The 17,763-nt window shown below is 36.5% G+C and overlaps 1 protein-coding gene across 2 annotated transcripts in view; it reads left to right on the plus strand.

Annotated features, from left to right (window-relative positions):
* vav3a (vav guanine nucleotide exchange factor 3a) overlaps positions 1–17,763 on the plus strand; it is a 69,314-nt gene that overhangs the window by 992 nt on the left and 50,559 nt on the right. For both annotated transcript variants that reach the window (XM_088402094.1, XM_088402095.1), the window contains exon 2: positions 13,500–13,616. In XM_088402094.1, coding sequence (XP_088258220.1) covers positions 13,500–13,616 — 117 coding nt within the window. The remainder of the gene's footprint in view (positions 1–13,499; positions 13,617–17,763) is intronic.

Consider the following 17,763-nt stretch of genomic DNA (forward strand, 5'->3'; position numbering starts at 1 on the left):
GTGATGAAGAACATGATATCTTGGTGCAATTTTAGTTTGTGTGGTTAAACTTTTGTTTCTTGAAATGCAATGCATAGCTGCACTACAAAGCCCACAACAACCCAGACTTCTTGTAAATCAGTGTCACTGTTAGAGATGTCCATGTCTACAGCAGTTGGAACGATAGATAGTTGAGGCCACATGGTTTCTATTTGTCAGATAGTATCTGCCTCAATAGCCAGACAGCGAGCCAGATTAATATTGAGTGTTGGATTCGGTGACCGCACACAGTGACTGTGAAACACACCTACTAAGCCTGCAGAGCTACTTTAGTTCGACATAACCATTTGAAATAGAAAATATCATTTGCATTGATGTAGGGCCACGTGGACGGAGAGTGGTATTAGGCTTGTTTCCTGGAAAAAGCTCTCCAAACACAATGCCCACAGTGGCCGGGTCAATATAATATGCAGTTAGGTCTCTCTCAATCGAACAGGGTATCCGCTTGTCAGCTTCAGCAGGTCAAGTGGACAATTTAAAATCAGCATTTGCTGTTATATTGGCTTTAATGGCGATGGAAACAACCACTGAAGGATCTTTTTACCCAGTCAAAACTTGATTGAGGCTGTAAGAGGAGAAGCATTTACTGCAAGAAGTTAATTTTGTTGCTAATAGTACCATTTACTGAGGTAAACATCAATGTGAGTGAGTATTAGTGTTTTGTGCCAGCCATGACTTACTGTAATGCTGTAAAAGAACAGTAATGTTGTATTTATGCACAGTACATGACCTGACGATGATTGGGTTATTTATAGGCAGAGTTTGTTTTATGCATGGTTGAATGGCTTACTCACACTGGGAGCCAGTAGTAGCGCTACATGTAGAGCGAAATTAGTGTGCTAACATGGCTGGAAAAGACAGTGTCAGTGCAAGTACATGGATACATGATGAGCATTTGTTATTTCATGCAACAGTTTATTTTAAGATCTTGAATATTAATATATTGCATGAGAATGCAACTCATGGCCACGTTGGCACTGTATCAATCTGGAGTACTGACTTTGGTCATCACTATTTAGTGGAAATCAGTATCACTCTCCACTCCACTAAGTACATTTACATAATTGAAGGTGGGGCTGGATTTCCCTTTCTGCGCATAATTCATGAGTGCCCCTGCCAGCTATTTTCTTCATTGGCCAACAACAACACATGTGACGCCGCTGTGGCCTTACCCATGGGACCTTCAAGATGGAAAGACAAAGGCAGTGATGGGACCGGCCTACAAAGAGACTGCCTGGGTCCCCCTATAGACTCATATATCCAAGGATGCAGAAGAACCCTGAAGGAGCTTGCCCCAACTATAACTTGTGTTGGCTGCGTAATTAAAGCATTAGAGGCTCTGGAGAGTTTGTGTTTTGCTGGATAAGTTGCTTCTCATTCTGCAACATTTTTTAAGTGATTTCTGTGTGCTTGAGGGAGCCATGCTACAACAATAAGGAGGCAGCAGGCCGCTTGTTTGCAAAGAACCAGTAGATTATGACTTGAAGTAGCTTGGATGTGTTTTTCCGCTCAGGAAATTAGTTGCTTTATTGTTGTGGTGAAAATACACTTGAGTTCATGAGCCATATGTTGTGAATGTGAATGCAAGGATGTTTAAAATTATATTGTTTACTAGCTGTGCTATAAAAATTTACAGCAGAGTGAATCAAATCTGCAGTTAAGTCCTCCAGAACAAAAATGACACTCTTTGATCATTGTTTTACTAGGCTGTAGGCTTTTAATCAATTAAAACGTCTAGACCTGCACTGTTCAAATTGGCGTATGAGTACCCCTAGGGGTATATGAAGGCACTTTAGGGGGTATGTTTTAACATGGTTTCTGCAGTCATCAGCTAAACAAACTCAGTGCTGTGACAGGAACAGGATCGTCTTCTTTTCTAATTAAGCGCTAATTGAATAGAATATGAAGTAACATATTGCTAAATTGTGTTGTAACGAGTCCTTTGCAAAAGTTTGTATGCTTTTGTTGTTTTTCAAATTTGCTAGAAACAGATGATGTTACACAATCTATATTTTAATCCAGACATGCTTTTCTCTGGTTAAGGGGTACTCAGCTGAAAATACATTCCATCATTTGAAAAAAAAAGGTTGAGCCACAGAAACTGCCAAATTTAACATTTACCAGAAATCGCGTAGACTTCAGATTTATGAAACTCAGGTTGTTTTAAATAGAAGTCATGAATCAACTCAAGATCCCAACTTATTAATATTATTTTAAATTCCTGTGCTTGGGAGGGTGCTATTGCCTTTTAGTCAAAAACACAAGATTATAGAACATTGTCGCAACTATTACAACAGCTGAACACATCTCCCACACAGACCAGCGGCAACACGAAAAATCAGGAAACAGAATAGAGGAAGGAAGTGAAACTAAACATGCCCTCAATAAAGCTCAGCCCAGAGCAGCAACACGTCAGACACAATGAAGAGAAAAGCCTCCTCTTTTCACACTGAGAAAAAAAAAAAAAAAAAAAATATTGTACTTTGGCTGTGCAAAGCCGTCTTCTAAGGTTTGATCTTCATTTTTGGAAAGTGAAAGCGAGAAGAAGACAGCGCCCCAGCTAGAGTGTGGTCTAATTCCAACGAACATCAAAAAGAGCAGAAAATATGCATGGAGGTGTATTATGATACAATATCAACAAAACCAACAAAAGATGGCATGATGGCCACATTTCGGCATTCATAAATGATCACAGATATCTACCCAGCAGGTAGAGTGTGTGAGAATACAATATACTGGAGCTGATACACATTACTTTTGTACACTTACAGAACAGCATCATACATAATAAATAGTCCCTATGTATTTTTAATTAAGCCAACACCAAAATCTGTGAAACCAAAGACTGAGAAACCTCTCACACAGTGAGTACTGCACATGGCGGGCTTCAAAGACTGTGACACTTGCAAGTCACTTTCACAGACAAACGTTAGAAAATGAGCAGCAGACGTTTGCTGATGACGAACGTTTCTATTCCTTTGGTGTCTTATAGAGATATCAGGTCATACGAGGGCAGAACTAGTCAAAATTTGCAGCTACAGTTTGGGTAGTTATGTGGGAGGTAAAAGTTTCATGTACAAGGGAGTCTAAGGTCAAACACATTTTTATAGGAAGTGGGGGAAAAAAAATCTGAATTGAGAAGCCATTTTGTTTTTATTGTCACAAAAGTGCTAAGCCAATAGTTGTGCTCTTCAAGATGTAAAAAGAAAATAAAAAAAATAGCCAGCAATCACTTGAATGGTTTGGACTGTAACATTTGATAAAAGTGCATTGGTGATTAACTGAAATCAACCAAATGACAATGTACAAAACTCAAAAGTTGGGGCGCTAGTAAATCAAGACGCTACAAAGTGCGATTTGTCATGGCTGATCAAGCAAGCTTGTACTGATTCAGTAACCCTGGCAATTAAGCTCTGTTTTTCCCCACTGAGTTTTACTTGTTAAGCATTACCTTTGAAGTATAAACGGCTGTAAAAAACAAAACAAACACACATGCTAACATTAACAAAAACACAAATGTTAGGTGAATGGTTGTCAGCCCTTTTTCAATGATGTAACCTCTGTGAGTTTATATGTTTTATAATAACAAGCACATTGCATTTTTCAAAGGAAAAAACAAACAAACTTTAAACAAGTTGTTAGAAAGCCCATATTGTTTAATTATTTGTAGTTTCGTTTCATGTTCTGTTTGAGTACAATGTTTCTAATTTCCCTACGCTGTGAGCGTTCCATGAATGCAGCACCACGTGAATTTGCTCAGAGTACTGCAGTTTCTTTTTTTCTTCGTCCGCGACACAGCTTGAATCCGCCACATGAATCGCCAAAGTTGCTCACAATCCATGTTTTTAGCCGCTTGTGATTGTGTGTATGTGCCTGAAGACCATAAAACGGAGACATCATAATCATACCTGAGCCTCAGTTTATGATCCTCTCCGTTTTAAAAGTACTGTTGCATCCGTGTCTGAATTATTAACCATGTTTTACTGTTTAAGCCGGGGGTGTCAAACTAATTTTTTTCCTGGGCCACACTGTAGTTCTAGTTTCTATCAGAGGGCCGGAATAATTGTGCAGTCAAATCAATTTTCAAGTTTGTCTCACACTTTGCTAGTTTTGACATCAGAGGCCGGTAAAAAAACTGTTCAAAAGAGAGATGGGGAACATTTTTTCTTTTCCCAAAGAAACGTGTAAAAGTTGAAGACAGCTTGCAAGTTTGGTATTTTAGCCAGAAATTTGAAGTCAAATCAGCATTTTGCAGGCACATAAAATGATGTGGTTGGCCAAGATCTGGCCCTCGGGCCTTGAGTTTGACACCTGTGCTTTCAATTCTTCCTATAACATTACAGACCACCAAATTCTTTGAAACGCAGGTTTTTTTGTACGCACCCTTATACTGCAGTCGACTAGGTTCCTCCACACCCTTTAACTGTCGTGGCAAGCTTTGATCATTTAAATCTGGCCTTTTGTCGTGGGCCATTTTGTGGCTACAACTTCCATCATTGGGCCAAAATGACAAGCAATTTTGCATATTGCTTGTTCTCATATAATATTACTATACACAACAAATTGATAGCTATATAGTGTTGAAATCAGAAGCATAACAGTTTGATGGTTTATTTTTGATTTTACGGTCATGAAACAAACCAAAAAAATAGTGCAAAATCTCAGTTTTATTTTTTACTGTACATGACAATTTAACATTTTGGAACTGAGTTTAGCATGAGGCAAGGAAATTTAAAGGATTTATTTTCGCAGGCCACATAAAATGATGTGACGGGCCGGATTTGGACTTGAGTTTGACACCTGTGGTTTAAGTGTTATTATTATGGTATGTATTCAGTAATTCCTGAAGATAGATTGCAGAACATAACCATTTTTATATAAAACATTTTTTGTATAAAACTTAATAAAATAAAGGCATATTTGCAAAATAGTCAACTACAGTATAACTAATCAGGACTACACTGTAAGAAATGTTCTTAGTGAAGTGCTACGTCATTCGTACAACACAAACTCAAGGATTACCAAAGCAAGATGATTCTTGCTTTGGTAATCCTCGAGTTTGTGTTGTAAGAATGTTATTTTCTATTCCACAAAACTATTATAAATGTTTTATTATTCAGTCATCAGTACAATCGAAGACAGATGTCAGTTTAAAATATAGCTGGTGGTCTTTGTAAAGCCTTTTTTTTTTCAATTAAAGAAGCTCTTATGTGATGAGTGTCTGTCTGATGGGTGTCTAGTAGGATTTGATATTACTTATTGATTAATAATAATTGATTATAACATTGTTTATCTTTTTTATTTATTTTGCAACAAATTAGAATTATGACCATGGCAGATGTTCTACACCGATTATTTTTTTTCCAGACTGATATCACTAAGGATACTCAATTGTTTACTTGTTACCGATCACAAGTACCAATACCACTAGAACGATTGAGGGAGCTTTTTTCCAAAACTGGTCAGTCTGATATGAACCCAAAAAAACAGTATTGGATTATATCTGTCTGCATCTAAAATCTCTAATTTAGTTGTCATACACTTGCAGTCAAATCCAGACTCCACACATCTTCTTCTATCCAGCAGCATCTGGATCTAGCATGCAATTTTGAATATTGCATGTTCTTATGTCTACTGTTGCTGACTGGAGTTCTATGTTTGAAAAGTAGCGGTAGATATAAAAAAAAATATTGTATTGGAAGTGAACAAATTGAATCTGGAAACTCTTATTCAATGTATATAAAAAGGACAACAATCATTTTAAAAAGAGACTTATATATATTAAGATGCAAAAACTGCTCCAAATGGTCAAATTTATTATAAAAGCCTGTGGCCGATACTACTATCAGGTGCCGATGCAACTATAAACATCTTGAAAAAGGCTGCCATCGGCACTCATACTGATACCTGGCATCCCTAGTGACCAAAATAGTCCGTTCATGACAGCACTGTTAGAAAAGAGCAACTGGTAGTAGTTGATCACACGTTTAATCAAAAAAGTACCGAACATAACATGACATTATTTCTTATAAAATAAACTGCTAAAGAAAATCAAGTAACATTCTCATCTTTCCTTAAAGCATGTACATCTATAACTTTTTACATGATGCTGCATATATCATTCATTTTACATATACAGTAATATACTATTTTTCTACACTTGTAGAGCTTTAGCAAATAGCAGCTCTTGAGTCACAAGTATTCCACCAGAATGCACATTACTGCAGCTATGCACGCCATGTCAAGTCGAGGCACCATGGTTTACTATTCCAGTGCAGCTTAGTTCAGTCACACTGGTTTGTTCCACAGTGTCAACTCAATGTCATGCATGTGCATGTTCTGCTGTATGCATATACAATGACTTGCATATAGTTATTGGCCAAGACAAGATCATGTAGTATATAGCATTGGTGCATGTACAGTACGCTGTATGTGCACATAAAACGTGTTGAACTTTCATTCCATCACCAAGGCAACTGTCCAGTGCCATGGCCAAGACTGCTACCGTGCACATTAAAATATAAGAAATGCCTGTGAATTTGATTAGAAGACATTCAATTGCAGGGTGTATGTGCTATAAATCTTATGTTACATAGCATGAAGGGTTCAATTTGATTAATAAACATTCAAGAAAATCAATAATGGCCAAACATCGTTACCATAATTGCTATTTTAAACATCGCATGCTGGAAACCGTGCTCCCTTTTCCCCTGCTCAAAATAAATGTTAAGATGACATTCAAAAGGCAAAATTCTTGATGTAACCAAACCTATATTCATGCTCATGTCCTGAAGCAATGTGTCTGGAACATTTTACTGTCAGGTTCACTGTGGTGGAAAACTGCAACCCAAGTCAGGTGCACATTGCTGATAGCAACACACTAGGCTCGTCCTATAGTATGAAGAGCATGAATACAGCCAAAGCCTCATGCATTTCCGTAGATTATTGACTCCATGGGGGTCAGCGGGGACATTTACTGTATGTAAAAAGGGAAGTGATAGATTGCTGTTGTCAATACTGGAAGTGGGAATGCCCTTATTTGTATAATGAAGAATGATCAGGATGGAGTATGACTTGCAGAGAGTAGAAATTGTAACTTATGACTTTTGAGACTCAAAGGACATTTTAGTGCTTAGTGGGCCGGTAGGTAGCAGCGCAGCGTATCAGCAGTTTTAGCCAAGTACCGAGCTCATCTACGATGCACCAGGACTTCACATTAGTCCACACAATACTTTCTCTTGTTACATTTCTCATTTCCATTTTGTGATATTCATTTGACTCTTTCGGAAGCCTATCAAGTACTCCAAAAAAAGATAATAAAAAAAGAGAAATGACGATAATTACATGAAAAAAAAACAGTGCAAGGTACTCACGCCATCACTGCGGGAAATGGCACAAGTCTCCAGCATTGGCATGGCTAGCTGTTGACGGGAGTGTCGATGTCTTGTGCTGTGCATGAGAGTTGAGGTACATTCAAATGCATATCGATATTTTGAGCACAGGCAGGATTCTTTTATTTATTACATTACAGATTTACAAATTAATTCATTACATTAATGACCAGCTGCTGTTACCCACTGCCCAATTTACAACAGTTGAATAAGGAGAGAATGGGTACTCATTTTTTCCAACTTAAAGTGTTGACCAGTATAATCCAATAAACTCAAATGCATAAAAATAAGCCCAAAACAAAACGCTGAAGCAGTTAGCATGGGTGTAAAACTGCACCACAGCATGCCAAGAATATTTTGACCATTTTACATAACTCAATCAGGTCTGCATCATATTTTCACAACTGTATCAGCTAAGACTACATAAGCTGTGTTCTTGTAGCAAACAGGATTCATATCACACATAGTTGCTGTAGTTCAATTCTCTCTACTTGTGGGGGATGGGGCTCAGTCTCTGTGTCTATGTGGGGGTCATTGGGGTTAAAACTAGGATTTCATGGAAAATGGCTATAGGAACATTATTTATTGGCAGCATTGGGGAGGTAGCATGCTGGGGAGAATGTGTGTGTGTGTTGATGTGGTCTTGTCTCCTGATTGTCTTTACATTTAGAAAATTGGATTACAAGAATTTCATATTATTTATATATATTATCTGCTGCAACCACAGCTGGTGCACATGACGTATTGTACATGTTGAACAGTTTAAAGCTTATTGGTGTAAAAAGGTAAAAAAGAGATATTACACTTTTATCAGTGTTGCATTGGAGTTCTATAATGAGTGGAGATGTGAGATGAAAGTATTGATTTAATAATTGGATGGCTTGTGTTTTAGAGGCAGTAATGCCCCTCTGCTGTCAAAAACACACTTGTACAACTCCCTGATTGATTCTCGGTTATGCGGATCTAAAACTGCATTAACAAAAGGAATGGACTTCAGCTTCTAATGCTCAGAAATTCCCTTTTTGGATCACAAACCATTATTTAGTGACAAATATTCTGCTATTAAATAGTGATCTATCTTCTATCTCACCCAAAGGTCAAGAAGAGCAGGCTCCAGCTCACCTTGACCAAGAACAATACAAAATGGATGCAGGGAAAGATGGGAAAAGCATGTGGCTTAGTAACACCAGGCACGCCAAGCACAGCTATTTCCTCCTACCTAAAGAGGACAAACGTGCCAGAAGGAGTGGAAAAAACAGTAAAGTCCCTCAAAGGAAATATGATAAGATATGCAATGGAGGTGGACCCCAAATGTACTCAGTGTCATGAAAGTGACTGCAAAAAAATTGGAAAGACTTCAGCCAGTGTACGTAGTTTTGATGCTTTGATTTGTTTAGTTCATCAATATCACTCTATTCTTGATGTAATCAAAAGGGTCCACAGTCAAAAGCGATGTCAAGTCATGGTTCCCGGTACAAAGATTGTAAGATAAACCAGGCTTTTTTTTTTTTTTTTTTAATCAGTGTCTTCGTTTGTGCGGTCCCTCTCATTTCCTGGTTGGTCAACCAACAAGGCAAACATGCCATCTGCAAGCTTCAACTGTCTGTCACATATCAAATATGATATGGCACCTTAAAAAAAAAAAAAAGCTTGACAGAAGATTATAGGACATTTAAAAGCTCTGGACGATTTATTTTCCACACATTTCTTTTGACAACAAGAAGAAATGGAATCAAATAGATTGCCACCCTGTACTTAGCTTGAGTGGTTCTTTTGTGTGAACCGACCACTGAAAAAAAAAGATCAACACATATATTTTTTCATCACATATTTCTTGCCCTAATAAATAATCATTGTAAAGCATCATTACACGCCGATACTAGATGCTCACAACTGTGATTTATTTGATTATATATATATATATATATATATATATATATATATATATATATATATATATATATATATATATATATATATACAGTGTGTGTGTGTATATATATATATATATATATATATATATATATATATATATATATATATATATATATATATATATATATATATATATATATATATATATGAATTACAGTTGATGATCATTTATTTACATTTCTCAAGGTTCATGCAATGCAAGACAAGCCTTCGCCGTGCGGCGTGCAGTGAGCGTACACAAACTGGATTTCATTACGCTCTACAATACGCACAGGGGCCATAAAAAGGCTTCAGCTTGTTGCTATGGAGCTTGGACTTGTATGAAGAAGTACATAAGCAGAAACTGGATACGTATTGAGGACACAAAGCACTGCCTGACGCATATCAAAAAGAGCATCATTAAGATGATTTGACTCTCAGGCCTTTTTATTTGATATTCCAGATGTTTGGTCCGTGAGTAAATGTAGTAGTGGGATTTAAAGGTCTTTATGGACTATTCTTTGTAAATTGTATTTCGCCTGCTTAAATAGTGAGATCTGTCATCTTCCCTCAGAAGGATATTTGAAGGTTGCATCATAAAATACAGAAATTATGATATGTGTCTTCCTTGTGTTTTTGATTTTGGGGTTGTCCCAGCATGATGTGTATCTGAACCTTTCAAATGAACATGCCTGTTTTGTTTCGTTAAAATATAAAAGTAGATCAATCAAGATATATATATTTTTTATATATTATGTACTGTATTTCCCTTATTATATACTTTTTAAAAACAATAAAGTCAACAAAAGATTGTGGAAATATTAAAAAAAAAAAAAAGAAAAAAAAAGAAAAGTTCTTGAGTTTGACAACTTTCCATAGGAGAGCAAAAACAGAGATTCAAACTCAGACTCTAATAACGGTAAGGCAGACGTTGGCATCACATTGCGTCTAATGTGCCCGGCCTACTATTTTATTGAAGCGACAAACTGTCACTGACCTCTTTATGGTCAAAGGATGAAAGAGAGTTCATCTTAGCCAGTCATATTTCAGTTCAACATTTAAATTCCTTGTTCGGGGACATCGCATTTGTTTATTACTTTTATTAGTTTTTGGCATGGAGATGTCCAAATTTTTCCCGCTGAGAGGGTGGACGGATGTTCCTTTCAAAATGGTAAGAATGATTTCTGTATGCTTTTGTGTATTTTTTTTTCGCGAAGTAGGGGCGACAACAAATGGAAATTTAATCTTGATTTTGGTTTCTCTCGATTTGAAAAAATTACGTTACCGTGTCGGTTTACGTTCCTCAAGACGTGTAAGTATCCTGAATGCACCTGTTACTTTTTCTTGTTGACATAATGTAATTTTCATTCCCCTGCGCTTTGAACAGTTTAATGACACAGTCGGAATTACTTTGTGACATTCAACAATAGGAATTACACTTGTTATATATTGAAATACAAAATACTCTTTGTTTATATAATAAAAATCACCTATGCTAATGCTATAGCTAATGACACTAGGGAGACATTAGCATATACTTCCGGGAGTGATTCCTTCAAATAAGCAATATTTACACACAAACGCTGTTGGGGCACGGGTAATATAACATGATTCAAAAGGACACATTTTTCCAAATCTGTGAAAAACGACTGTTTTATTACAGATCAACTGAAAACTTTCGCTAGCATGCGTTCCACGCATAGTCATAGCACGTCACCACACTGCGCCCATAAGGCAATCTTGCACACTGCGCACACTGCACGTTTTTTCAATTTTTTAATTTTATATTTTGTATTACTTTTATTTTTGTATTTTCTTAATTAGAGTTGTACTTTTTTATTTTTTGGGGGTTGTTATTTCAATTTATATTTAACTCGCAGTTGTCGTGCCAACAAATTTCCATAGAAGACCTGGTCTGAAGCGCACAACGTCCTCATTACACATCTGTGACGTCTTTTTTTTAGGTGCGTTTATTTTGTAATACAACAAACATAATTTTCGGTTTTGTGTTACTTCGCGCTGTTTCCACGTATTTATTTATATATTTGGGTTTGGTATTTTTGTTTTCTCCCGAAAATGCTCGACGTGCACTTGTTAATTTGATAAGATTGCTAAGGGTTGTCCGAATCAGTTGGCCGTGTCGCTGCAGGCTGTTAAGTTGTCATAAATATATATATAAATATATATTTGTAATTTTAATATTATGCTTGCTCAAAGTCCGTTGGTGTTTTCAACTCTAACAATAAATGTCGAACGATAGACTACGATAACTGGGGGGAAGGGGGGGCGGCGAAGGGAGAAAGATCGCCCTCCAACATGGCCTCGTATGTCGCACCTTAATTTAACAGCGATAGCGTTTTAATCGCATCTCTTGTTCTCAATTTTCAATGTCAATGCATTTTAACTAACAAGAAATAGATTGTATCTGACAATTTACTATTTAAAGACCTGTTCAAGTTCCTATTATTGTCTTACATTTGGTTTATTAGTACTGCTTGTGCAAAAGTTCCCCTTTGGCTTTAATTCGCTGCGCTCGGAATGCAGCAGGCTGGTTTGTCACTGTGCTTGTATGTGCTGTGTGAACTTGAAGCTGCTTCCCTTAGATAATATAGTGAATCCCGAGGGACTCTCTAGAAACAGCAGGCGGACAAGATGCGCTTGTCGGATAAAATAGACTGATGTGTGTACAAATGTAAGCATTCAATAATATAGTTACAGCGCTCATTTGCAGCTGGTCTACAGTTTTTTTTTTTTTAGATAATAAATTATATTATCAGGAGCTCATTGACTCCAGTGCTGTTTTCTTTCTCATGATGATATCTCCAAAACATAATTCAATTGGAGTTAGTCTTTTTGAATAATACCTCAACTCAAACAATTCACAAAGGTTGGCTAACAGAGTAGCAATCACTGGAAGCATTAAATATACCGAATATCATCAGGCCCCGTTTACAACACAGTAAAATTTTCAGTTTTAGTTTGATACCATGGAGGTTTTGGTTTAAAACTCTCATCTGGACTAAACTGACATTTGCAGGAACAGAGAAAGCATTTCAATTTCAGTTTCACTTTTGTCTGTGAAGTCTAGTTAAATGTTGGCAATAAACCCCCCATATAGCAGCATAACAAAAGCTACATAAATTTGTATATTTTAGTCATTGTGTTAAATACAGCATCTGTAGTCATTATTCAGTAATATTGCTAACGACATAATTAACTATGAGTGACTTATTAGTTTTGTGCAGTACAGGACTGTCAGTACAATTACAGTGTCATCAAAAATTGTTTAAGTTGACCTTGCTTTGCAAATGCTTTATTGAGTTGTACTTGGTACATACAGTTTTAATTCACAAAAGTGTACTTTATGTTTAGCTCTTTTTGATTTGCTCTACCAAAGCACAATTAAGTTCACATCGATGTAGCGTTCGTTATTGAATGCACATTTGTACATGAGGTCATCTGGTTAACATCGTCCCATGAGTGAGGGTGGATAGTGATGTGGCAAAAACATCACTTCTTGAAAAAAAAGTTCTTTCATCAGCATGCTCCCCAGTTTCCATCCTGTATCAATTACAGGAAGCATAACAGCCACAAGCCAGAGATACCGCATGTTGGCTAACTTAACTCTGGTGACACCTTCCTCTTCACTCCCGTCTGCATCACTGCTTTCCATATAAAAACGTATCACAGTCTCAAAGAACGGTTTTGGTAAATCTTACATAATACCAGAGGTTCACTTCATAGAGTTATCAATTTTATTCCAGTTTATGGCTGTTAAGAGTTTTAGCAAAACCTCATTGTGATCATTACACTAAAAATAAAGAGTATTGTATACACCTACAATCTAAGTAAATAGCTTATATAAAGAGAGAAAATTATCTTGATAAAACTTTACAAGGCACTGTAAATGCACTTGATTATTAAAATTTCCGGAAATAGTCACCCTCGCGTCTTAAAGCTCATCCTTTTCAATGCAACCAATTTCAGACTCTTTTCAAAAAAACTTTAAAATACATGTTACCTGCTCAGTGTCTGTTTAGCAAATCGTGTAGCTCTGATAAAATAAATCATGAAGATATAGGTAGCTCTTTGGTGCAAATAACATTGCAGTTCCTGTTTGCTCATTCACTTAAAATCTTTCTCTTCCCAATACAGTTCCTATGCCTGAAGAACATCAGAACTTTTCTGGCGGCCTGCAATGACACATTTGGCATGAAGAAAACTGAGCTTTTTGAGGCATTTGACCTTTTTGACGTCAGGGACTTTGGAAAGGTAAGGGATGCATGCATTTTCACTGACACAAGCATACTGGTACCTTGTCCAAATATTTGGAGGAAGTGGCATGTATTTAGTAGGGATAGACTGGTATTTGTCTGGGCCAATCATCGCCACCGATATTAAATATTTTGATGAATATCGGCATCTACTTTAAAAAAAAAAAAAGAAAAACACAACAGATGAATCTAAAACTTTTAATTTCAGGCTAGTATTTATTTAATTTTCAGTTTGACATTGGAAAGAGTTTGCACTCTCTGTTTTTAATTAAAACAAAAATATATGAAAAACTTAACATTTTTGCTATTTTTAAATTTTGGAGAACTTTATTCACTGTAGAAAAATATAGGTAGGTATTTACGTCTTTAACTTTCAACTTGACTCATAACCTTGAAAGTGGGAACTCCCTCAATGTTTTGTTAGAATTTCTAAACAAAAATGAGTTTTAGCCAATATTAAAATTTTGTACAACAAGAAATTTCGTAAATCAGAAATCATTTCATGCATCGTTTTTTTTTTAACTTTGATGCCAATATTTTCCCTTTTACTGAAAATGAAAATCAACTTGAAATATCGGTTATCAGCCTCTTTAACTAATTGTCTGCATCATATGCTCCCTGAGAAATCCATGTTGGTCTATCGCAAATAACACAAGCAGTTGTTTATCTGACTTAGAGGTTTGCCTAGAGGTTTTTAAACTGGTCTTTCAAATAATAATTTAAAAAAAAAAGCTTTAAACACTGCGATGAGTGAATTTTTTCCTTAATAGTCGCTTTATGTGTACACTCTTGGAGGTGGTTCAAATTTCAAACAAAACAGATAATATAAATATAGTGACTAAATTACAACATAGCACCGCTGGTGATTTAAAATCGTAAAAAAAACATTTATTTGTATTTGTATTTACATTATTTTGTTAATATTTCCACTGTTGTTTAAGCTTTGGTGATGAAATAGGTAGATGATAGAATTCTGCTGTGAGCTACATTTTAATTTTTTTTTGTAATTCTAGTTGTCAACCAGTTGTTGGAATCCCAAGTTTATCGACTGTCTTTTGAGAAGTGTGATAATAGCTGGATGTTTGAGTTCAGTTTAGCACATTGTGACATTTCAAAAGTTGAAACCACCAGACCACCCATTTCTTGCTGTTAATCCTCTTCAGGATCACGGGTAAGCAGGGGACCAGTTGATATCAGGTTTAGAGGTTTGGACTGGTCACCAGCCAATGGACAGACAAGCATTCAGCCTCACATTCACACTTTTGACTGTGAAGCAGATTCATTTACCACATGATCTAGCAAGCTGCCTTTTTGATACTTATGCCAACTGTACACTATAATATGTCAAGAGTTTATTTATTAGTCCAAAAAAAGGATGGAAAGTTAGGGTTTGGATATGAAGATATGTAATTGCAATATCTAGTCTTGCACTGTCTAGGTTTAGCTTCGGCTCTCTGTTAATTTTCCTCGGACTATTCTTTTGTGCTTTTAACATTCTTCTCTTTGAATTGAAAACCTGTTCTGAGCAATCTGCCTTTTGCAATTTTCTTCATCAAAATTTGCAAGTAGGAGCATGACACAGCATTTTAATCACTTCCTCTCATTAGGGGGAAAACGTTTAAGTAAGCTGTTTTTAGAGCAGTTAAAAAGTCTGGACAAGGATTCATTACTTTTGATAAGGTTGCTGACTCTTTGCTGCGAAAGCTGTAAGTGCATCTGCGATTCTTTGACAAGCCTCCAGCTGACCCTGTGATGTCCCCCAAGAGGTTTAATTAGAAGTCTTTGGCCTGGATGGCAGTGAATGTCGGCACATGTTATGAGATGTTTCGATTTTTTGATTGGAGAAATTGTGCCTGGAGGTCAGGGTGTTAAACAAAACTCACATGTGGGCGCGCACACACACAGACACACACAGACACACACAGACACACTCTCTTTCTCTCTATCTTGTTCTTCCTCTCTCTCTCTCTCTCTCTCTCTCTCTCTCTCACTATATATATATATATATATATATATCAAATACAGTAAAACCTTGAGATACGGTCTCTTTTTCTTCATTTTACGAAAATGACTTAACACATAAAAGAGACAAAACAAAATCAAATTTAGCAAAACTTGAATCTCAAAATTCCCATTTCATTTAAACACAGCATGAAATTCTACTGCTCGTTAACACTTTCAGTGCCTAACGTTACTGGAAAATGAAACCTTGAGAGGACCAGTACTTTGAGCATTTTCACTCACCTTTCAAGGCCAACACAATGTTGTGTGCTATGTCTATGTAGTAAATATGGGTGGTATCATAAATATCAAGATTGACTTCCATTCCTTACTTTTGTGTGAAAACACTGCCATTCAATGGTCACAGTTATCACTACAGTGCTCAATTGGCTTGTATTTGGTAAGTATTAGTCAAGGGTGACAGCACCTCTTCATAAAAAACAAAAAACAAAAACGTATTTGACCAGATTTTTATTATTTATTGTTGTTATTACTTCTTTAAAAGATGAGAATTCTCGTCCATAGTCCTGAATAAGTTAATATGGCTGCTAGTTGAGAAGGAGTGGATATTTTTGCGCTACTTGGAAACTTACTACGGATGACTTGAACACTATGAGGGTGACAAGAATGAAGCCCAAGATAGGACTACAACAGCAGAAAATAATGAAATGTTATCTTTTTATATGGGCGGAGAATGGGCGGCACAACCTCCTCTGTAAGGACTTGGGCTTTGTAGATTGATCAATTGGCCAACAAGCCTCCCTTTTCTTCAATTATTATTTTTTCAGAGAGAAATATGTTATTGGCTTAATGGCTCTAAAAACAGAGTAGCAAATACAAGACATTTTTTTGTTTATTCCTCTCAACCGTCTTGCATAACTACTTAGATTTCATCACATCGCCAAGTTCAAATATAGTTTGAAGGATGAAAGTAGTCTGTTAAACTGCGGCCTGCAGGAATGATTGTATTCAGTTTTGTTCAGTTTCTTTGATTTAGTATTTAATTTGTCATATTCTAGCCTCATATCATAATTGCCAGTCATGCATGTTTTTGCAAAACAAGAACAAAAAATATCAATTTGTATTTATTTATTGATATTGTAACAAAAACTTCAACTAGATGTGTGAACAAGTAAGCAAAAGGGAAGATACGAGTTAAAGTGCAAATGTGTGTTCTAAAAATTGTGTTTTTTCCTTTTTTTTTTTTACAACAACAGTGAACCTTGACAGGCAATTATGCTAAGTGGCCGACGCAAAATGTTAAAGCTGCTTTTGACAAACAGCAGATTTTCAAAATAATCGTTTTATAGCCAACATTCTGTTTGTTCAAATAAGTCAAATAAATAAGGGAGTCAATTATAATATCAGCACCTCGTGATATGAAATAACTCATGCTAACAGACACTGCGTCCAGTTTAGATAGCAAAAGAAAAAATATCTCTGAACACTCTTGAAAGCTTTTACATCTGTTCTTTTGATGAACGTGATTCAAATGCAAATCCGTTTTTTTAAAGGTCTAGTTTCCTCCCGCAATTCCAGTTGGCTCAGGCAGAACATTTTTGATGACTCTCTTGAGTGACTCCTACATTGCCCAGAGTAAATTTTACATCTCTGAAATTACACAGCAAGCCAGCAACTGTAATGCCTGCTTGGCTGGCTCTGCAGAAGCTAATGGAGCACATAGCAGTGGGAATGGGCTAAGATGCCACTCACCTGCATATTTTGGATTTAAAAATAGCTGTCTTGCTCTCTATGAATAAAATATCAAGTGTCTGTTTTATTGTAGTGTGGTTGAATCACATGAGAAATCCACTTTGGTAAAGTTCTGATCCTCCTGACCTTCATTGCCTTTAAAACCTGGGATAGAATCCATTAGCAAAACCGCCTCCTTTCCTGATGGGGTTGAGAGAGCTGAGAAAACATGACAAGACTGGAACTAAAAGCTGTTGGATGGTGCAGACACTCAATCAGAACACTGCAGTACAGCAAAACACAGTCATGTGCATCAAATGTCTCCGTGGTTGTTTGTCCTCAGTGCAAGAACATCTGGTTTACACATCTGTCTAGAAGACACATGAAGGGCTTAGGATGTTGTGCTTCCTAAGGGAGAGAAGATTCTTAGCGTCAACAGGCAAATATCACTG

The sequence above is a fragment of the Hippichthys cyanospilos genome, chromosome 19 (assembly GCF_059441005.1).
Source record: "Hippichthys cyanospilos isolate Australia breed blue-spotted pipefish chromosome 19, RoL_Hcya_1.0, whole genome shotgun sequence".
NCBI classification, from domain to species: Eukaryota; Metazoa; Chordata; class Actinopteri; order Syngnathiformes; family Syngnathidae; genus Hippichthys; species Hippichthys cyanospilos.